This window comes from Astyanax mexicanus, chromosome 7 (genome assembly GCF_023375975.1).
Source record: "Astyanax mexicanus isolate ESR-SI-001 chromosome 7, AstMex3_surface, whole genome shotgun sequence".
Lineage (NCBI taxonomy): Eukaryota > Metazoa > Chordata > Actinopteri > Characiformes > Acestrorhamphidae > Astyanax > Astyanax mexicanus.
In genome coordinates, this window is record NC_064414.1 from 7,261,473 (window position 1) to 7,284,509 (window position 23,037).

Here is a 23,037-nt window from a genome sequence, read left to right on the forward strand (position 1 = left end):
TAGTGCACTATAGCATAATAATGCTTAATACAGGGGTGTCCAAACTTTTTTTGTTGGGGGCCAGAAGGAGAAATATATTTGAAGTCACGGGCCACACTCTGTAATAAAACAAATAATGAAATATACCACTTTAAATAATACATTTTTCCTGCTTTTAGACTCTTTGGCCCATTTTCTGCGCTAGAAATGCGCACTCTCTCCGCTTTAAGACTCTTTTTCCCCGTTTTTCTGCGCTAGAAATGCGCACTCTCTCCGCTTTCAGACTCTTTGGCCGGATTTTTCTGCACTAGAAATGCACACTCTCTCCGTTTTCAGACTCTTTGGCCGGATTTTCTGCGCTAGAAATGCGCACTCTCTCCGCTTTTAGACTCTTTGTCCTGTTTTTCTGCCCTAGAAATGCGCACTCTCTCCGCTTTTAGACTCTTTGGCCCGTTTTTCTGCGCTAGAACTGCGCACCCTCTCCGCTTTTAGATTCTTTGGCCCGTTTCTGACACCTAGCATTCAAACTTTGAATCTCACATTATAAAAACCTGCTGAATAGCGGGCCAACTTTCATTCTATTTCTAAAATACCTTGCGGGCCGCTCCAAAAAAGGAAACGGGCCGTAAATGGCCCGCGGGCCGTAGTTTGGACACCCCTGGCTTAATATATTTAATCTACTTTTTTATTTTCAGTAGGGAATGGCTCCTCTGTTTTGGAAAGTGGTCAGATTGACCCTGAACAGTGTTTGGTTGTGCATGCTGAGCGTTTCCATGCACTGTTTACTGCGTACTGTTGCAGCTGCATCTGTTGTTATCAGTGCATTCAAGCATGAACCTTCATATTATCTTCTAACTGCGTTAAAATAACTAAAGTGCACAAAAACGTACAGACACACACACACTGTATGTTTATTAGTGTTTGTAAGGGGTTCTTTAGCTGTTTCACTGTCTATAAAATGAATTAAAAGGATGATGGTCTGATGTGGACCTGGTTATGGTCCCTGGGTTTGTGTGAGCAGGCTGTGGTTGAGCTACAACAGGAGCTTCAGCAGAAGGACAGAGAGCTGGAGGAGCTGAGAGAGGAAACAGAGAGTGAGGGGCGATCATCAGTGCTCACTCTGGAGATCAACACGTTAGAGGTCAGTGTGTGATCCTGACTTTGTGTCATTGAATGTCATGAAGTGCTGTATTAACATACATTTCTCACTATAAGGTGCATTGTATTATATATAAGGCGCATTATGCGACACTGGTAAGGATCAGGGGTGTCGCCATGTTTTCCTTCCAGTTCAGCAGGCGAGACCTGTAAAGCTAAGCTAAGTTAAAGAAACAAAACAAAGCTTTTTTTTTAATTCCTTAAAAAAAAAATATATTTTTTTTTTTTAAAGTCAGACGAGCACTGGATGTTAATCTACACAGGTTTCTCTCCTGAAAACTGTTTATTTGGATGAGTAAAGGGCTTTTGTTTATTTACAGTTAGCTTAGATATCTAAATTTCCACTAAGGCTGGGTGCAGCAGCATTAGCATTATCAGCTAACCGCTAGTGCTTGCCTAGATTAGCGGCCAATGCTACCCAACAGCACTGCACTGAGGATCCCTGAGTGTGCCACTAAGCCAGATATTAGCTAGCGGTGCGTCCCACGTAGCTTGTTTTAACATGGTAAACACGCAGACTACAGTACAATATACTTGCCTCTAAACTTCAAAAGAGCTAGTGCGTAGCGCAGTTAGCGGCTCATGCTAATGCTGATCCAGCAGTGCTAGTCGGGGTTAGCAGCAGGGGTTTGAACAGCGAAAGAGTTAGCACTGCGGTTAGCGGCTAATGCTAACACTGCTCCAGTCTTGGTGCTGGAGAAACTTTGCTGAAACTCCTTTGGCTTTACTGCTACATAAGGCGCACTGACGTTGTTTCTGAAAATTAAAGGCGTTTGGAATAGTAATGTGCGCCTTATAGTGCAAAAAATACGGTTAGCTTTACACAGCTACATTTTCTGTGTTTGTGTGTCTAGAACCTGTTGGACAGTGTGTGGTGTGGTGTGAGGGAGCACAGTGCTGATGTGCAGTTCAGGCTGGAGCAGCAGCAACAGTGTGAGTGGCTGATGAAGAGTCTGCAGGATCTGCTGGAAATCGCCAAAGAAAAATTGACCCGCTCTGCAAACCTCAAGCTGGACAACACACAACAACTCCAAACACACATCAACAATCACTCGGTAAACAAGCACACACACACACTTCACAAAAAACACTTAAAATTCTGAACTGATGATTCTGCATCATATCATGACCACTGCTGTGAAGATGTTGTTCAATCAGTCCACCTGTTTGAGGTCATTAGCTGCATAAAGACAGCTGCACCTTTCCACCCCACACTGGGTCTTCTAACATGACAATGACCCAAAGCACACAGAAGCATATCAAGGTTCTGGAGAGCCCTAGCCAGTCTCCAGACATAAACCCTATAGAACAATTTTGGAGGGATCTCAAACTTCGTGTTTCTCAGCGACAGCTCAGAAACCAGCTGATCTGGAGAAGATTTATGTTGAGGAATGGGCCAAAATCCCTGCTGCAGTGTTTGGTGCAAACCTGATGAAAAACTACAGAAAACGTTTGACCTCTGTAAATGCAATCAAATGCTACTATACCAAATATTAACATTTATTTTTATAGGTGTTCAAATACTTATTTGCAGCAGTAACAAACAATTTTTGTTTAGATTTTTTTTTTAGATTATGTCTCTTACAGTGGACATGCACCTATGATAAAAATGTCAGACCCCTCCATGATTTCTAAGTGGGAGAACTTGCAAAGTCACAGGGTGTTGGAATACTTATTTTCTTCACTGTAGATAGACCACTTTTCTTTATCACTGTTCCTCTCTGTGTTTGTAGACGTTCTTTCTGTCTCTGGACGCCCGTCTGCGGTCTCTACAGCAGCTGAGTGGCCGGATGCAAGACAAGAGGCCTGCAGTAGCAGAACTGGAACAGCAGGTGGACATCATACAGCAACAGGCTCTGGACACTGTGACTGCACTGCTAGCTGCTCTGAAGGTAGGAGACACCTCAGGGAATTTGAAAGTAGTGTAGAAAAAGAAGTTAACTTATGAACTTAAACTAACATAAGGGTCATAATACAGTTATAGTCCTTCATTTTCACTATTCAATCTCCCTTATGCACTGTACCAGTCCCAAACAGCTCTAGCACTTGATGCTCCCACCACCATGCTTAACAGCTGGTACAGTGTTCTTAAAGTTTAATTCCTTATCTCTAAAAATCTTTACCTTGTCTGACCATGACATCTTCTTCCATGCTTCTTCTATGCTTTCTATGGGCCCTCCCCATAGATACCTACAGTAGCATATAACCAGACTGGAACATGTTCAGCAGTATCTATGCACACCAGCTGTTCACTGTTCAGTTTCATGTTTTGTGATGTGTGGGGTATGTTAAAGGTCTGGACACAGTGGGAGGAGAACCAGGCCTGGTTAGAGAAGCTCCTACAAGATCTAGAGACTCAACTTTCTAAGATACACCTGGGAGAGCAAACAGAGGAGAAGCTACAGGAGTGCCTGTCTTCTTATGAGGTATTGTCCTATATACATAAAGTGTGGTTAAGTCATTAAATTACAGTAGGCTGCACCCCATAGCAAACACCTAGGATATTATGGGGACTGCCTAGCAATCTTGTAGCAACACCCTGGCAACCACTAAGCAACACCAAAGCGCCCCATGTAAAATACCATAGTACTGTACATGCATTGCAACACCCCAGCCAAATAAAGGATTATCTTATCTTAACACCACAGTAACAACCTACTATAACTTATAAACTGTTGATCAACTACCTAGCAACACCCTAGCAACCACTAATTAATGCCATTGCAACTGCTGAAAAACTACCTAGAAACATTTTAGAAACTGCCTGGAATACCATAGCAATTGCTGATCCACCACCCAGCAACACCCTAGCAACCACCCAGGATATAATAGAAATTGGCCTACACTATAGAACTCATCTAGTAACCACCTATCAAACCATCAATCATATAAATCACCTAGAAATACCATAATAATTGGCTAGCAACCTTATACCAACCCACTGATATTCTTCCCATCAGAATTTGCAGGCCGTCCTGGAGAAGAACAGAGCGCAAATCAGTCTGGTCTTGGATCAGGGGACCAGAGTACAGAAAGGGGGTGTGGCTGAACCATGTGTGGGCGTGTCATCTCAGATAATGCACAAAGTAGAAGTATCTGCCTTGAGGCTGAAGCAGAGACTGGCTGCCCTCCAGAGCAAGCTAGAGCACGGACAAGACTCCGCCCACCAGATGAAGAAACTATGGGACAGGTAAAAAAAATAAATAAATAAATAAAATAAATAATGTCATGTTTTTTTGTTTTTTTTTTCATGAGGAATACATCATTGTTTATACGTTTAAAAGTGCTGTTTTTGATCAGTTATTAAAATAGAATAAATGTTTCTAAAAATATATATATATATTTTTTTTTCAGGTACCATTGTGATTCGGCATCCCTGTGTAAGTGGATGGACAAAGCCAAGGAACACCTGCACAATTGGACCGGTCACATGACCTCACCTAAAACCGACACAGACAAAGCTCTGTTGCACTACAAGGAGTTTATAGTGAGTTTATTTTAGATTTATTTATTGTAGATCATTTCATGGGACAGACTTGTGTCCCATCACTTTTGCCATGTTCCGTGGAAACTAGATACCAGATGCCCCCCCACTGCCCTGTCCACTGTGGTTGGTAATGTCTTCTATGGTGCATTTCCAGCACATAGATGACACCTGAAGTAATACTTAATGAGCAGCTTATGTATTGTTGTCTTTTGAGGTAGTTCTTCATCATTTTTTTATCCACTTTGAGAAATGTGTCTATTTCACTGGCAGAAAAAAATAGCCTCAAGGCATGATGCTGCCACCACCAGGTTTAACAGTTGATATTAGTGATGTCTTGACCTGATTCTACCTAATGACATAGGACGATTACATTACATTACATTATATTACAAAATTATTCCAGGTGACTCTACTTCATGAAGACACTGAGTAAATCTATGTGTGCAGATCTGTCCTCAAAGATAAATGTTCTAAAGTATAAAAGATATTCTGGTTTGTTTAACACATTTTTACAGAGTCATTTCACTTGTCCCTGTATAGCTTTAATATAGTCTTCAGTATTAAATTTACAATGTATAAAATCATTAAAAGAAAGAAAACACACCGAATAAAAAGAGGTGTGTCAAGGGGCGCCGATAGGTCCAGTGGGCTAAAGCACTGCCACTATGAGCGGGAGGTCGCAGGTTCGAACCCCCGCTCATGCAGCTTTGCCATCAAGCTGCCGGCGCTCACTCCTAGGGTGATGTCCTCAGCACAGGGCGTCTGTGAGCTGATGTATCAGAACCAAGTTGTTGCTTTTTTTCTCCAAGTGCGCTGGCTGCTCGGCAATGCTGCATCAGCGGCAGCTCGAAAAAAGAAGCGGTGGCTGGCTTCACATGTATCGGAGGAAGCGTGTGCTAGTCTTCACCCTCCTGGTGTGTTGGGCATTACTAGTGATAGGGGGAGTCCTAGTGAGTGGGCTGGGTAGTTGGCTGAGCTAAATTGGGGAGAAAAAGGAAAAGAATTGAAATTATTTTATAAAAAAAAGAGGTGTGTCAGAAGGCTAATTTGTTATATCCATGTTCTTAACAGGAGCTAAGTAAGGAACTGGAAGTGAAATCAGCTTTGAAGGCCTCAGTGATCAGCTCTGGAACAGCAATAATACAGCTGAGTGAAAGAGAACAACAAACACATGGGCTAGCTGATGATTCCTTGGACACTGGACTCTTAAATGATGACCTTCAGTCAAAAGAGAATGGCACTGGTGCCATTAACAAGAGTAATACCAACCCTGATGTAGTTTCTGTGATGGAAACAGTCACAGAAAATGATGCACCCACTTCCTCCACTACCAAAACAGCTCTCAGTTCCCAGGAAATGGATCTGTCTCCTGGATCTAAAGATGTGGTCCACGATAAATCTCCCATACATACTCCAGCAGGGGACAGCATTAGTTCCTCCAGTGTTTCTCAGGCCTGTAGGACTTTCTCACATTCCTTTAAAGGGTCAGTGGGTGGAGATACTCCTGTCCAATCAATTTCCAGCCCCACTGCACTGTCTCCTGTCCTGCTGTCACTGCAGGGTCAGCTCACTCAGGTAGAACTGGGCTGGATGGAGATCTACTCAGGTGTTCCAGCTGCACAGCAACAACTACATCAGGTAAGATACAGCAGAACACTAGGGCTGTGTATTGACAAGAACCTGGTGATACAAGTTATGTTAGTGTGAACTAAGAAGAAGAATCATTTTAAACTGGGCAGGTGTGATGCGGTCTTCTTTTAGAGCGGATAAATCCGATTCCAGGTTATGTTCAGTCAGAGAGAGAAATTTCACTCCTTCATTTCTTTGGTTTTACCATGAGTGAATGAGCTACTGAGCTCTGGGTTGCCCCTTCTGAAGTCTCCATTGCTCCACCAGCTGCTCACATTCAGTAAAACTGAGCCGGATCCTCTTTTAGAGGCTGTACGTGTGACGTAAGTACATAAAGACGCGTGACGTGGCCAGAAGAACTCCCTCGAAAAGCGACCCGACACCCCAGTTTTTAGAATGAATATATTAGGCTTAGCAGGGATGGTGGTTCCAGCACACTGATACCATTAAATATAATATTTTATCACTTCTCCACTCAGAAAGGCTTCTGCTTTCAGTTTTGTCATAATATTGTCCTATTGCCCACCTCTATAATTAAAACAGGGACATCATAAAACAAATGAGTTTTTATTCCAGTCAGAATACTATTCTAATTTGTTTTATGATGTTCCTGGTTTACACCTCAACAACTCAAATTAAAACACTGTCTGTGACTAATAATTCTATTGAATTTAAGAATTAAACGTTAATACTGTGATTGAGTATTGCTACAGTTTACAAAACATAATATCACAATACTTCAATATATTGATATTTTCCTGCAACCATACAAGTCAGTCCAGAAAATTTTAAGAACTTTGAAAAATAACTATCCTTAAGTGTAGTAAAATAACCATGAAAAACAGGACTGCAAACCAAGAGTTACCTCTTTTGTACAGGATAAGCTAATCATTGTTATTAGCCTCAGAAACCTCAAATTAACAGCACCCCAGACAAGGGCAGACAAGTATTTTTGATTTATTTAACACTTTTAAGTTACTACATGATTCCTTATGTGTTCCTTCATAGTCCGGATGACTTTAGTATTCATTTACAGCGTAGGAAAAAATAAATTAATCAAATACATACTTTGAGTGGTCAGTTTCTGGATGAATGATGAATGATGAACCCACTCTAATTCTATCATATGATTTTTTTTTTTCTTAGTGTGTGATGGACAGGTTGAGCCCTCAGGACCTGTTGACCCGTGTGAGTGGCTGGATCAGTGCTGCCGGACGCAGGCTGGACAAGGCCGAGAGAGCTGCCCGCTCCTCCAGCACCACAGCTCAGCTCAGAACACTCCTCAACACTTACAAGGTATTTCATTAATCATCAAATACTGTTTAACAGTTTTTCTTGAGGGTTTACACCAGAGACTGTAAAAAAAGATGGACGCCGTGTCTCCGTTCCCATTCATTCAATGAAAATGAAGCCAAAATCTTCCGCCATGTTGCCGATCCTGACACCTGATTCATGCGCAGTAGAGACCAGAGGAGGGAGAAAAACTGTGGTGAGACAGCTACTCATTTAAATAACCCCGTCCCTGAGAGCTGCCTCGCGGTCACAGGCTGCAGAGCGGGGCGGAGCAGAGCTGACGTTCTGTCATTGGTCCCGCCCATAACCAGCCCTTTTACAATAACCACACCTTTTTTTGAATAGAGCTGAATAACCTTCTAAAAAACAAATTCTGTGGGGATATAAAAATTTGACAGTATAAGCAGAGGTTACACTAGCTGCTGTATTTAAATAAAGGAGGTAGAATTACAGTATATTAGAAAAAACGTGATTGAAAGTTGTCTGTTTTGCCATTGAAACCTACGGGAATGGGTGGAGTTACACAGCTTTCTGAAACCGAACAGCAGGGGGCGCCCGACCTGTGGTGGCTTCACTTTTAAGAGAAGATGCTCTGTCCAGCTATATACAGTCTATGGTTTACACACATTTTCCAAAAGCATACTTCATACTCTCTGCACACAATAAAAAAATATCAAAAAACACACACACTCAATGGGAAAAAGACCTCAATTCTCCTGCAATATGAAACTTTACATTCAAAACAATGTTATCTCTTCTTAAAATGTAGTCTAGCATTATAAGGGTCATTAGTGAAGCTTTTTCAGCACTAAGGCTGGGTGCAGCATCATTAGCATTATCCGCTAGCTGCAGCGCTAGCTTTTTCGCCATATAGAGGTGAGTATATTGGGCTGTAGTTTGTGCGTTTGTTGCCTTAAAACAAGCTACTTTGCACAAACAACTTGCTGATAGCACCCTGGGTTACTGGAGCACTCATGGTTCCTCAGTTTAGCGCTATCGAGCGGCTAATGCTAATGTTGCTGCACCCACCCTTAGTGCTGGAGAAACTTTACTGAGAACGCACCCTTAGTCAGTATATAAATCTGCGTAGATTAGCACATTATTTATTTATTTATTTATTTATTTTTTATTTATTACAGTTTTGTTTACTTAGTTTTGTTTGGTGCTTCCCCCCAGCCTTCCCATTAGAAGGGAAACATAGTGACACCCTTGCTCACTTCGATGTAGGCATCCTTACTAGTGTCACTTAATGCGCCTTATAGTCCTGTGCGCCTTATGTATGACAATTCATCAGAAAATAGACATTTATTGATAATGCACCAAATAGCACAGAGGGCCTTTTTGTTACATAAATACAGTAATTGTAAACCTGTGTGGCAGGTGTTATGATCATGTGATGAGTCAGTGTGCATAGTAGGGTTATTAACTTTAGAGTTTTAAATAACACTATGTTGTTTGTGATAATTGTGTGTAGAGTTTGGAAAAACAGTGGGTTGGTGCTTAAATTACATATTGTGATCATTTATCATTACGTCTCAAGTACCATGTTTGTACATTGTGTGCACTATTGAAAAACAAAACTACAGTTAATTTTCCACTTACAGTGACCTGCAACTGGCTGGGAATGAATAAATGAATGAGGTTACACTTATATAGTGCCTTTCTAGAAATCCAAGGATGCTTTATAATCACTTTTTTACACTCAACACTCATCCACACTCACATCGGGGATAAGCAACACCCAATCACAAACAGCATACTCTCAACCAGAAACAACCCCTCACCTGGAGCACTGTATCGGAAACTGAGGACAGTTTAGAACGTACACTTTTCATCTGATCTCCATGTTTTTGGACTGCCTTAGCCCACAGCTTCAGTCCACAGCCTCAGCATGACCATGAATCCAGTGAGTGTATTAATTGTAACTCTGTGTCTTTTATGTCCTTCTCTGTGTTTGTTTTGGGTGGTGTAGTTGCTTAGGAGAGAGCAGGAGTGTGAGCAGTGTTCAGTGGACTTCCTGAACCACTCTGTGCTGAAGCAGACTAACCCCGACTCACACAGATACAAGCACACCGCCTTCGCCGAGCAGCTGGGGGAGCTCAACTTCCGCTGGCTCACAGTACAATTTCAAATCAACATACAGGTAAGATCAGACACACCAAAATCTTAATTTACATTTTTTAAGCATTTCTATTGGTCCAGTTATAGTAAAAAATTGAACACAATATAGTGAATCCCTGCCAGATTGATAGTTAAAAAAAAGTTTAAAAAGTGGCATAAATGAAGATCATTGAAAATCATTGTCCTGCTGCAGAACCCAAGTACACCTGAGCTTTAGGTCACAAATTAATAGACAGACATTCTCCTTCAGGATTTCCTGTTAAACAACAGAATTACTGGTTCCAGCAAGTTGTCCATCACACTACCACCACTGTGTTTTATGTTCAGCACAATGTTTTTTTTTTTTTTTTTTTCTGAAATTAAACTTCCTGTTGTGTTTGCAGTTGCAGCAGACTGAGCAGAAGTTGAGGGAGTGTGCAGACAGAGAAGGCAAACTGCAGCTGCTGCAGCTGTGGGTCAAAGGTCGTGAGGAGTGGATGCGATTGGCTAGGAGGCCTGTCAGCTGCTCCGTGGCAGAAAGTGGCCTGAAGGAGTGTGAGGTTAGACTGTGATTTGTGAGCATGTCAAAAAATAATGAATTAAAAATTGGCTGAAAAATTAAATGGTAACGTACATTGTCAGTAATGTACATTATCAGCTCTTCTGTGTGCATTGTTTTCTGTAATGTTTCCTGTCGCAGGAACTGGAGGACAAGCTGAAGACTCGGTCTGCTGAGCTGAGAGAGCTGAGGAAGAGGAGGCTGAGTGGTGATGAAGAAGAGCAGAGGGATTCAGACTTCAGCAGACAGATTCAGAGTGTCGACCAGTCATTAGCGGAACTGGCTCAACAGGTACCTATGAGCTTCAGCTGGACAATGATTTTTTTCAGTCTCCATTATGAATAACTTATTAATCAAAAAAATATTCAGCATCTTACTTATTTTTTTATTATATAGTGTTTTTTTGCCACTCAAGGACACTTGCAATTACATTCTACACTCAACACACACCAGTGAAAAGCAGCAGAACCGGAAACCACCATCCAATCAGGCACTGGAGTTGACCCAGCACAGAGTGCCAGTCCATATCTGTGTATTCATTCACACACCAGGGCATTTTTAGAGTATCCTATTCTCTGGGCAATTTAGAATAGCCAATTTATCTGATGTCCATGTTTTTTTGGATTGTGGGAAGAAACCAAGTCCCCGAAGGAAACCCACGCAGAAACAGGGAGAATATGGAAACTCCACCGAGATAGGGACTTGAACCCAGGACCAGGAGGCAAACGTGCTAACCACTATGCCACCGTGCCACCCAATCTACTAGATCTCACAAGATTACATTGGATTTGGTAAAAACAGCTGCAGTACTTACGTGCTCTTCTGTATTTCACTTCATAGGATAAAGTGTATATATAATAAATATATATATATATATATATATATATATATATATATATATATTGCTAAATGATTATATTGGATGTGTCATCAGATATTAGAGAAATGCTGAGTTTAGGCTCCGGCAGCTCTTTACACCAAAGCTTCGGACAGTATTTTCTTATTTGAACTTTGTGTTATGTCACAGTAATCTGTGTGGGATGTAGCCTTCAAACTCACACTCAGGGTTGCCAGGTATAGCCCACAGCATGCAAACAGTGGTAACCGGCAGGCTAGCTATTTTTCTGCTGAACAGGCATGTATATATTCACTGATCAGCTGCAGAGTAAGACTCGTCTTCACTTGCCTCTGTATGTCAATCTGGCAACACGCATGAATGTCTTGTCTCGTTCTTGATGAACCAAATTCTGTGTCTCGTCTTATCTTGTGAGATATAAGTCTCGTCACATCCCTAGTACCTACTATGAATTATTTAGTTATTATGATGAGTTTTTCATGTGGTATAAATAATTAGTTAACTATTGTATATTTTTCTTATTAATTCTTAGTACCTACAATTTCTTACTATTACCACAAAGTTTGTATTCATAGTATTATTAATTAAATTGTAATTCTTATGAATTATTAAATATAATGAAAATAAACGATTTAATAATTACTGTGAATTATTCAGTATTTACTGCAAATGCACATCAGATGATGTTATGGAGATGATGTAAATGCTGATGTGTGCATCTTTTGGAGTTTAAGATACTTTACTGCTATTTTTCTCTGTTTTTTTCTTGTCAGAACAACACTCTGAAGCAGGATCTGAAGCAGGTGTGCAGCCTGTGGTCTCAGTTTGACAGTGGGAGGAGTCTAGCAGATCTCAGAACCCTGAGGGTCTCCCAATCACTGGAGCATTGCCGTGTCCCCCACACCTCCGTCACAGCTCTGGAGAAAAGCAGTGATAAGCTACAGGTGCTGTCAATCATTTGCTCATGTTCTAAAGAGTGACTTTCCTTGATTAGTATGATTAGTATTATTCCAGGGCAATAACCTTCTGTATTAATTTTTCCTCCATGGTTTACTATCTCTAATTAGACACTGCAAGCTGAAGCTGAGGAGATTGACAGGCAGTGGGAGGAGCTAGATCATACTTTGTCCTCAATCACTGGTGGGATCCACACAGGCACCTCCCAGTTATTATCGGAGCAGCAGAAAAAAGACAAAGCACGGTTGGTTTACAACATGTTGTACATCCTGACTCATTATAGAATAGGCTAAAAATATTGTTGGCCTCTTTATTGGAAACACTGAGCTTGTGTTTATGGACCAGTGATATACAAATGTGTTTGTTGTTGCTTTTTTGTCATGCTTACATTTTTCAGTTTACCAAAAATAACTTTAATATCAGACTAACAGGACCTGAATAAATCATAAAAGCACTTTTTAAATGATCATTTTCTGGAAAGCTGAGTTCATTTTCACTAACTACAACCATCCGTGCCAGACCTGCACAATCATCAATAAATCACTTAATTAGAACCTGTCTGACAACATGAAGCAGATAAAAGATCTCAAACTAACTCATTGACATCTATCAGTCTGGAAAAAATTGCTAAGTCACTCTAGCGGACCACAGTGAGAGCTATTATTCACAAATACCCAAATTACTCCAAAAGGGCATGGACAACTCATCCAGAAAGTCACAAAAGGTAATTTCAGAAAAAAGACCATCATACTGAATGTAAAACATGGTGGTGGTAGTGTTGATGGTCTGGGGCTGCTTTGCTGCTTCCGGTCTTGTACGGCTTGTTGTAATTAACGCACCTTTGAATTCTTTGAAACATTAACCTTGAATTCTGCTTTCTACCAGAAAATCCTAAGGGGGAGAATATCTGGTCATGTGTTTGTGACCTCAAGCTTGGGTTCTGCAGCAGGACAGTGATCCAAAGCATAACAGCAGCTCAACCTTTAAATGACCTTTGAATGAATGAAGGTTTTGGAGTGGCCTAATTAAAGTGTGATTGAGATGCTGTGGCATGATCTCAAGCACAACATTTATGCTAAAAACAAACTCTAATGTGTCTGAATTAAAACAATTCTGCAAGAAATTATTATTTGGTTTAGGGGCATTTTTTTTCACACAGGGCTAGATTAATTTTATTTTTTTTCTTAGTAAACAAAAATATGATTTAAAAACTGCTTTTTACTCAAGTTATATTTGCCTGTTAAATTTGGTATTTTGCAAACAATTCTCTCATACTGGCCTCTGGATATTCTTTATGCCACTTCATGGCAAAGAACTCTCTGAGGATGTTGCTCTCCAACTAGTGCTGTGTAGCCTTGGTGAAATCCTTGCCCAAGAAGGTTATGGCAGTTCTATAAAATAATGGTTTTCACACAAAATATGGACACAATATGGACATGTTTAGACATGGTTTAGATATTAATGGCTGTGTGATGAGTTATTTTCAGAGGACGGTAAATCTTTACTGCTAAACAAGCTTTTATAATATATTTCCAGACATGTGAGGAGTGTACTGACTTAGGAACGATTTTGTCTGTATCTTCTAGTAAATGGAGCATAAAGCTAATTTACTTTCTTCCTCTATCTCTTCCAGCTGGTTCGAAGTGAAGCAGAATCTCACACACACCTCTCTGCAGTCACACACCCTTCTGGAAGCCTGGAGACAGTTCTCAGCTCTGTCAGAACCCTGTACCCAGAAGCTCCAGCTGTACAGAGAGCAGTTCTCCTCGCTGTCACACACTGCATCTGAACCTGAGAGCAACATTGACACACTCTCAGCCTGTGTACAGCAGCTACATGTGAGTGCACACACTGCTGAACACAGGCACATACAACACATACAATAGCATAGCATATAATCCACCTAGCAACAATCAGATATGGCATAGTAACTAGTTAGAAGCACCCTACCCCTACCCACCTATCAGTCTTACAGCAAACACACACAAAACTGCCTGAGATACCTTAGCAACCGCTTAGCAAAACTAGCAATCACTTGGATTCACAGCATAGCAAGAACCTATTAGCAGCATAGCAACCACTTGGAACAATATATCCATATTATTTCTAGGAATTGCTTACAAATCCTATAGAAATCACATGGGTTACCATAGCAACTGCTTAGCAAGAACATATTAATCATTTGGAATAATGTAGGAACTCCCTAGTAACTCCATAGTGGCCATATTGTATGTGATGTCAGAGCAAATCCTCTTGGAGCTGCCCAAGAGCTTACATAGCAGTGCCACCTGGGACATAACCTTATAACAAGGTAGTAACCACCTGGGATACCATAGCAACAGTATGGCAACTACCTGAAAACAGCATAGCAGCCACTTGAAAATGAATATAAATCACATGGGATGCCATAGCAACTGTTTAGGAGCAGCATTGCAACCACATGTGACAGCATGGCGACTACTTAGCAACAGTATAGCAACCGCTTAGGACAGTTCAGAAACCACCTGCTGTAGAAATCCCATTAAAATCAAATAGGTTACTTTAGTAACTTCTTAGCCATAGCATAGCAGTCCTTGGAAACAGGAAGGTAAGTATAACTACCCAACAACAGCATAGCACATATCGACCCTATAGAACTCACATGGTATCCCAGAGCAACCACTTAGCAACAACACACCCAGCCCACCTCCCTACTGAAAGTATTGTTGGAATTAATAGATAGTCTACATATTAGAACATCTCACACATTAAACGTCTCTGTTGGGGCGCCGAGTGGTCCAGCGCTGCCACTACGAGCGGGAGGTCGCAGGTTCGAACCCCAGCTCATGCAGCTTTGCCATCAAGCTGCCGGCGCTCAGAGGGAGCAAAATTGGCCCTGCTCCCTCCGGGTGGGTAGATGGCGCTCTCTCCCCACATCACTCATAGGGTGATGTCTGCAGCACAGGGCGTCTGTGAGCTGATGTACCGAAGCGGTGTGAGCTGAAGCGGTGGCTGACTTCACATGTATCGGAGGAAGCATGTGTTGGTCTTCATTCTCCTGGTGTGTTGGGGCATTACTAGTGATAGGGGGAGTCCTAATGAGTGGGTTGTGTAAATTGGGGAGAAAATGGGAAAAATTAGAAAAAAAAAAAAATGTCTCTGTTAAAAAAAAAAAAAAATGACCGCAGTGTTTATCTCTTCTTCAGGAGTTGCTAAAGAAGACTAACAGTCTCCAAACTGACCTGGACCTAGTGCATGAAGCCTCCAAAGATCTGGTTGGTCAGATGGAGCCTGGCGCAGCGGCGTTTGTCCAGTCTGAGTGTCGACTCTTGACGCGTGGTTGTCTCCAGCTTGAGGAGGCCCTGAACGTAAAGCTTGGAGAAATTAAAGTAAGAAATAGTCACCACACATGAGTTTTTAAGTTTTAAAGTAAAGGTCAGGCTAAAGTCCAGTTTTGAGTTGGACTAGAAGTTTAATATTGCATACTATGTGTCCGAATGTTTGTAGACACCCCTTTTGATAAATACATTTACCTACTGTAAGTTGCACCAATTGCTGACACAAATACGCAAATGCACACAAATACACAGCTTGTTTAGTTCCTGTTGAGAAGTACTGTTAATAGAATTCTGTATTTTTTACACTATAAAGCACACGAAAAATTATAAAATTTTCCCCAAAATTCTCAGGGGTCTAATAATCCAATGCTAATGCTAAATGCTAATGTATGAATTCTACCAGTCAGGTTGTAAGGAGCAGTAAAGCTACTCCACAAAATTACAGTGTCATACAGGAGTTTCAGTTTATTGGAGCAGTATTAGCATTAGCCACTAAGCGTGCTAAGCACTAGATCTTTCGCTATTCAGAGGCGAGTATATCGGACTGTAGCCTGCTGCTAACCCCAGCTACCACTGCTGGAGCAGTATTAGCATTACCTGCTAACCACGCTAAGCGCTAGCTCTTTTGCCATTCAGAGGTGATTATTATTAGACTGTAGTCAGCGCATTTACTGTGTTAAAACAAGCTATGTGGAACAAACCGCTAGCTAATATCATATAATAATATGGGTTACCACTGTCGGGTGGCATTAGTCGCTTACCATGGCTAGCGCTAGTGGTTATCTGCTAATGCTGCTGCACCCAGCCTTAGTCGAAATCTTGAAATCTAAGTTTACTGAACTAAAGCTTAGCTTTTAATTACTCCCCCACCACCATCCAGTGGTGAGACCTGGGGAATTAGACTGAAAACATGGCGACACCCCTGTTCCTTACTAGTGTTCCTTACTAGTGTAGAGACAGTTGCTTTAACAAGAGCAGGATAAACCCTAATTTTTTTAATACCATTGATTTGGGAAGAAACAATGAAGGAATAGGTGTCCCAATACTTCTGTCTGTACACAACAGCTATCTGATATTAATGTATTGATTTCAGGAGGATCTCAAACAGCTTCAGGAATTTGAGCAGCTGCTGGATTCACTGGAAGCTCAGTTAGAAGACTGGAGGAATAACCAAAGTGAACACGCTGATACTCAACACACAGATATCACTAAGGTATAATGCACACTCACTCTCACTCACTGGCCACTTTATTAGAAACACCATACTGTACCTGCATGATTTACTCTCTGGTATTAAACAGCATTGATGTCTCTGTTCGCCACAGTCGGGTTTGCTGGAGTTGAGCTCTCACTCTGCTGATCTTGAGCTCCTCAATGGACTGAGCTACAGGCTGACCCTCAGTGACACCACGACCCACCGGTTACAGAACCTGAACAAGCAGTGGGCTCAGGCCTCCGCTCATGCTCAGGAGAAATGCAGGCAAGAGTTCCATACAAATGGAATTATTTAGTGAACAAAATAGTGCTAAACAAATCAGAATATATTTTATATTTGCACATCTTGGCTGTATTTTCTCAGTCAGCTTTATGAGGTAGAGTCGCCTGGAATTCAGGCTTTCAGTTAACAGCTGTGCTGAACTCATCAAGAGTTAATGACTTGAATTTCTTGCCACTTAATAAAGTGTTTGAGAACAGGTATACAGTTGGTATACAGTGAATAGCCCTATTTGGAGGAAGATGGATGATCACAAGCCATCATACCAAGCTGAACTGCTTGATTTTTTGCACCAGGAGTAAAGGCATAATGTTTTTCAAAAGCAGTGTGTAAGACTGGTGGAGGAGAACATGCCAAGATGCATGAAAACTGTGATTAACAACCAGGGTTGTTGCACCAAATATTGATTTCTGAACTCTTAAAAATTTATGAATATGAACTCATTTTCTTCGCATTATTTGAGGTCTGAATGTTCTGCATATTTTTGTTATTTCAAATATTTCTCATTTTCTGCAAATAAATGCTCTAAATGACTATATTTTTATTTGGAATTTGAGAGAAATGTTGTCTGTATTTTATAGAAGAAAACAACAATGTTCATTTTACTCAAACATAAACCTATAAATAGCAAATTCAGAGAAACTGATTCAGAAACTGAAGTGGTCTCTTAATTTTTTCCAAAAAATGTTGTACATTGTGTGTGTGTGTGTGTGTATGTACAGTGAGCTGCAGGCATCCTCTCTCCAGCAGCAGGATTTTGAGCAGCGGTGTGAGAGCTGGATGGTGTTTCTGCAGAGGATGGAGGACAACCTGGCTGTAGAAATCTCACCCACGTACCCTCAGCTCCGACAGCAGCTCCGCACACACCAGGTACATCACACACACACACGCACACACACACACACACTGCTGTCTGTGGTCTCCAAACTATTCTATACTCATTGTCTCTCTCTCTCTCTCTCTCTCTCTCTCTCTCAGCGTTTCCAGGCTGAGTTGTCTTTAGGTCATCAGATTCTGCACTCAGTCATCACTGAGGCTCTGCTCCTATTACACAGAGACGAGGTGGATGATAGGCAAGTATATTTTATATTATATTTATATTGTTCAACTTCTGCTTTCAGATTTACTAGAAAACACACAGATAGCACTCATATCAGTTACTTTAAAGTAGCCAATATCATTAGTCACTTTATTAGATGCACATTGTAAGGCATTATTTGTTTATATTATTATGCACTGCCAAAGAATTGAGTTGGGACTAGGTATCGGCAGTTATTCAAAATCAAATGTGTTGTGAGAGTTGTAGTGTTTATGGTGTGTGTGTGTGTGTGTGTGTGTGTGTGTGTGTGTTTATTCTCAGGAGTGATTTCCTGCTGAAGTTGGCTCAGCTGAGGGAACACTGGCAGGGTGCGGTGCAGAGAGCTGCTCAGCGGCGCTCCCTAGTGGAGGGGCTGGTACAGCACTGGCACCTGTACACACACACACTGCGCAAACTCCGCAAACTGCTCACACACACTCACACACTCCTGCCACCAGCGGGACCCACACACTACAACATCCTGCAGCTCCGCCTCTCTCTACAGGACATGAAGGTGAATCTGCCTGTTTCTGATTATCTGTACATATATTTAAATAATACATATACATAATGGTGAGACATGAGACTGAATAGTAACAAAAAACTTTCCCTCTCTTTCTTTCTTTCATGGTCTCTCTCACTCTTTGTCTCTCTCTTCCTTTTTTCTCACTCTCTCGGACTCTCTCTCTTACACTCTCTCATACTCTCTCTTGTGCTCTCTCTTTGTTATGCTCTCCCTCTTTCACTGTCTTTTGCTCTTTCTCTCACTCTCTCGGGCTCTTTCTCTCTTACACTCTCTCTTTCACTGTCTATCTCTTGCTCTCTCTCTTTCTCTCATTCTTTCTCGTACGCTCTCTTGCTCTTGCACTCTCTTACACTCCCTCTTTCACTGTCTTTTGCTCTTTCTCTCACTCTCTCGGGCTCTTTCTCTCTTACACTCTCTCTTTCACTGTCTATCTCTTTCTCTCTCTCTTTCTCTCGTTGTGTCTCGTACGGCCTCTTGCTCTCGCACTCTCTTTCACTCTCTCTCTTCTTGTCTCACTCTGTCTTGTACTCTCTCGTGCTCTCGTACTCTCTCTTATGCTCTCTCTCTTTAACTGTCTCTTTCTCTCTCTCTCTCACTCTCTCTTGTTCTTTCTCTTTTATACTCCCTCTTTCACTGTCTATCTCTTGCTCTTTCTCCTCCTCTCACTCTGTGTTGTACTCTCTCTTGCTTTGGCACTTCCTCCTATACTCTCTTTCACTGTCTCTTCCTCTCTTTCTCACACTGTCTCTCACTCTCTCATGCTCTCTCTATTATCTTCCTTCTTTCATTATCTCTTGCTTTATGTCTCTCTTGCTTTCTCACTTTCTCTCTCCCTCTCTTTTCTATTTTTCTCTAACTGTCTGTCACTCTCCCTCTATCTCTTTTATGTTTTCTCTTTCACTGTCTGTCATTCACGGTTCTGTCATTTTCTCTCTCTTGCTCACTCTGTCTTTCTCTCTCTCTATATCTCTCTTATTTTCTCTCTCTTTCTCTTTTTCTTTCATGCTCTCTCTCTATCTCTCTCTCACTGCAGCGTGCTCAGCTGCTGTTCTGCAGGTCAGTGTCCTGCTACCTGCTGCTACTGGACGTAGGCCGCCAGCTCTTCTCTGTGAGTGATGAGGTCACTCAGGTCCAGCTGCAGACCGACCTCGCCGCCCTGCAGGACGACTGGGAGAGCTCCCAGTGCACACTGGAAAAGAGGAGGACCCTCACTGCTGACATCATAAAGGTGAGCAACAAGAGAGGGATAGGAAGAGAGAGAGAGAAAGAAGGAGAGAGAGAGAGAGAGAGAGAAAGAGAGAGAGAGCAGTTTTGGGTGAGTGGTGTCTCTTCAGTGACCCTCACTCCTGCTGTACTGACCTCTCCTCCCAGACGGTGGTGCTATGCTGTAATATGACTGAGCAGTTTCTGCAGTTTGTCCACCGACTGGCTGTAATAGATTAGGGCTAATCTGCCCACTGTCCAGCCCAGCCCTGCGGGGGTCAGTAAGGGGATTGAGGTTTCCAGTAGCTGAATGTGGAGATTTATTGTAATCATGCAGTAACACAGACGCTGACCCCTGCAGGTCTCAGACACCGCCACGGAGTTTCACTCTCAACTCTGGAGAAAAACTCAGCTGTCTGAGTCCAACTGTTGTTATTATGAACTTACAAGACACACTGTATAATTCACAGGTTCTGAATTTGGAGAGGGAACACTGGGTCATTGACCCTACCTCCCCCAAATAAACAAAATTATTACAAAATATTAAACAACTAGGACTAAAAACCCCGCAGGTCTCAGACATGGCCTCAGCATTTCACTCTGAACTTCAGCTTCTATACTCAATTCAGAAACTGTATTTGTGAGTAAAATGAGTTGATGGAAGATTATTTAAACATGTATTGTTTAATCTACAGTAATTATTAAAGTTAAATAATAATATCAGTAGTTGTTAATTCTGGAAATAGGCACTGCTAATATCAGCTTGTCCTCCATGTTAAAAGGAATTGCTTTAGTCATCCCTAATTGGCTCGGTACAGTGCAATGAATTCAAAAGAGACCATTTTTCTTTTGAGCTAGTGTTACAACAAATAAAAACATTACATGCTATGATACATGCAACATTATTTAATAACTCAATAAAGACTGAACTTGATTAGAAAGTGACAGACCGAGAGAGAGAGAGAGAGAGAGGTCCAGACAGAGCTGCACTTTCTTCTATACTGTACAAAATACATCCTTATTAGTATAATAATTTCACCCAAAAACTGAGCGAATCTGAATTAGGAAAAATATTCCTTGGTGAAGGTAAAACAGCACCTCTTGCTGCCAAATATGTGGCAACATGCCACTGCCTGAAAGACAGTGAGTAACTCCCCAATAAATCACAATGTATTATTATACTTGATTATTCTAACTACTCTAATTATACTAACTATTATTATTGTTGTTATTATTGTTGTTTATTACTAGTGTTACTATTACTGTTGTTATTATAACTATTGTTATTATTTTTGTTATTATTGTTGTTTATTAGTAGTGTTACTATTATTGTTGTTAACATAACTATTGTTATTATTGTTGTTATTATTGTCCTTGCTTCTTTCAATGATGTCTTACTATATGTCCAGTTTTGCTTTCAAAAACAGTCATGCTAATAAAGCCATTGAATTGAGAGAGAGAGAGAGAGAGAGAGAGAGAGAGAGAGAGAGGCAGAGTGTGCTGGACAGGTTTGAGCAGAAAAATCATGATTAAAGGGCAAGAGAGAGAGTGAGTGAGTAAATGAGAGAGAGAGAGAGAGAGAGAGAGAGAGAGATGCATGGTCTCGTTTAGCCCACTGACCTACATTCCTGCCTCTGTGAAAACAACTGGTCAAAGCTGGATCATTATTGTTTAGTTTGAGCTTCACACCACATGTGTGTGTGTGTGTTAATCTGGTCTGGCCAGTGTTCTGGTTGGCAGGTAAATCTCAGGTCAATCTGTCTGTATTGCAGCTCACTTTCACTGCTCTCAGACGGGCTATAGCCCTGATCCCTTGCGGGTGCAGCAGGCCTGCAAGTCAGTGGATAATCTTCATCACAATATCGCCACACTGATATCACAGATATATCACAGGATGCAATGTACAAATGGGTCCCTGACCAAATAACAAGGTTTATTTACCCTCCTCCCTCAAACTTTACATTTGAACTTATATACTAATACTCATACAGCTCTGGGAAAAAAATGCCAAATTAAAAAGCTCTGGAATAATCTTGATCACAAGCCATCAAACCAAACTGGACTGCTTGAATTTTGAACTGCTTGAAAAGCAGTGTGTAAGACTGGTGGAAGAAAACATGCCAAGATGCATGGAAACTGTAATTAAAAAATTGATTTCTGAACTCTTAAAACTTGTTTTCTTTGCATTATTTGAGAACTGAAAGATCCGCATCTTTTTGTTATTTTAGCCATTTCTCATTTTCTAAAAAAATGAGAAATGTTGTTTGTTGTTTATAGAATGAAACAACAATGTTCATTTTACTCAAACGTATACTTATTAATAGCTAAATCTTGAATGATTCAGAAACTGAAGTGGTCTCTTAATTTTTTTCCAGAGCTGTATTTACAATACCAGTCAAAATCTTGGACACACATTCTTATTCATATTTGTTCTTTATTTGTATTATTTACTACATTGTAGATTAATATTTATATAAGATTTTAAAACAATGAGTAAACACATATACAAATTAGATAGCAGACTATTAAAAACTTGTTTAACCTTCACAAACATCTGACATTAAAAAAATTGTATGGTGGCCCTAGAACATCCCATGAAGTTACAGTTTTCAAGATATTACCACCATTCGTCCTTTTTTGCCTCGGTCAAATCACATCCTGCTCATGGCGACTGTTTTTTTACTCTGCTTACCTAATTGATTATTATGTGCTTATAATATCCTGATATTACTGTATTTATCACGATAATCATAACCATGCCTAAACCATGCTGAACTTTTGTCTTTCAGAACTGGGAGAGCTGTGTAGCGGGACTAGCCAGCCATGCTCAACGTCTGGAAGAACTGAAGGCCAGATTAAACCTGCCAATCCAAGAGATGGAGGACGAGCATCAGTTTATTAAGGTGCTACTTTTATTACAGTTAAACCATGAATCCTTATTTTAATTATTGTATTAATGTCTGTAATTAATTTCTAGCTGCAAGAACTGAATATTTACTCATTTGTTCTACAGTTTATTTACTATCCAATCACTACATTGAACCATACCTGTCAAGTCTCCTGTTTTGGCCGGGAAACTACCGTATTTTACTCCTCTTTCCCGCCGTCCTCCCGTATTAGTATTTTCCCGTAAATTTCCCGTATTTTATTAAAATAAAAAATATATATATTATTGAGGAGACATGGCACTGACCGCTCTGTGTCTCTTAACCAATCGTGGAGCCGGTTCAAGGAGAAAGTCCCGCCTTTCAGGAGAAACAGCCAATCAGCTTGCAAAGGTGGGTCAGTGTGGGGAAGCCCCGCCCTCCTCGCTGTGAGTTCAGGCAGCTAGTTGGAGCTGCTGATGTTAAAACATACATGCAGCGATTTTTCTAAAAGAAAGGTAACGGTATAGGCTAAT

General features: G+C 41.0%; 2 protein-coding genes across 13 annotated transcripts in view; one reads left to right on the plus strand and one right to left on the minus strand.

Moving 5' to 3' along the window:
- Window positions 1–23,037, minus strand: part of esr2b (estrogen receptor 2b) — a 443,098-nt gene that overhangs the window by 330,185 nt on the left and 89,876 nt on the right. The gene's annotated exons all lie outside the window — the stretch shown is intronic.
- Window positions 1–23,037, plus strand: part of syne2b (spectrin repeat containing, nuclear envelope 2b) — a 187,408-nt gene that overhangs the window by 125,071 nt on the left and 39,300 nt on the right. For 11 of the 12 annotated variants that reach the window (XM_049481038.1, XM_049481041.1, XM_049481040.1 and 8 more), the window contains 17 exons: window positions 1,001–1,120; window positions 1,992–2,192; window positions 2,871–3,029; window positions 3,432–3,563; window positions 4,098–4,327; window positions 4,492–4,624; window positions 5,696–6,262; window positions 7,400–7,549; window positions 9,519–9,689; window positions 10,051–10,206; window positions 10,347–10,496; window positions 11,835–12,005; window positions 12,129–12,262; window positions 13,652–13,856; window positions 15,204–15,386; window positions 16,429–16,548; window positions 16,661–16,861. In XM_049481038.1, the coding sequence (XP_049336995.1) occupies window positions 1,001–1,120; window positions 1,992–2,192; window positions 2,871–3,029; window positions 3,432–3,563; window positions 4,098–4,327; window positions 4,492–4,624; window positions 5,696–6,262; window positions 7,400–7,549; window positions 9,519–9,689; window positions 10,051–10,206; window positions 10,347–10,496; window positions 11,835–12,005; window positions 12,129–12,262; window positions 13,652–13,856; window positions 15,204–15,386; window positions 16,429–16,548; window positions 16,661–16,846 (3,168 nt within the window). In that variant the 3' untranslated portion in view covers window positions 16,847–16,861. Of the gene's footprint in view, window positions 1–1,000; window positions 1,121–1,991; window positions 2,193–2,870; window positions 3,030–3,431; window positions 3,564–4,097; window positions 4,328–4,491; window positions 4,625–5,695; window positions 6,263–7,399; window positions 7,550–9,518; window positions 9,690–10,050; window positions 10,207–10,346; window positions 10,497–11,834; window positions 12,006–12,128; window positions 12,263–13,651; window positions 13,857–15,203; window positions 15,387–16,428; window positions 16,549–16,660; window positions 16,862–17,552; window positions 17,701–17,808; window positions 17,904–18,190; window positions 18,423–19,467; window positions 19,663–22,426; window positions 22,541–23,037 lie in introns of those variants that run through there. The other variant, XM_049481047.1, reaches the window with a different exon arrangement.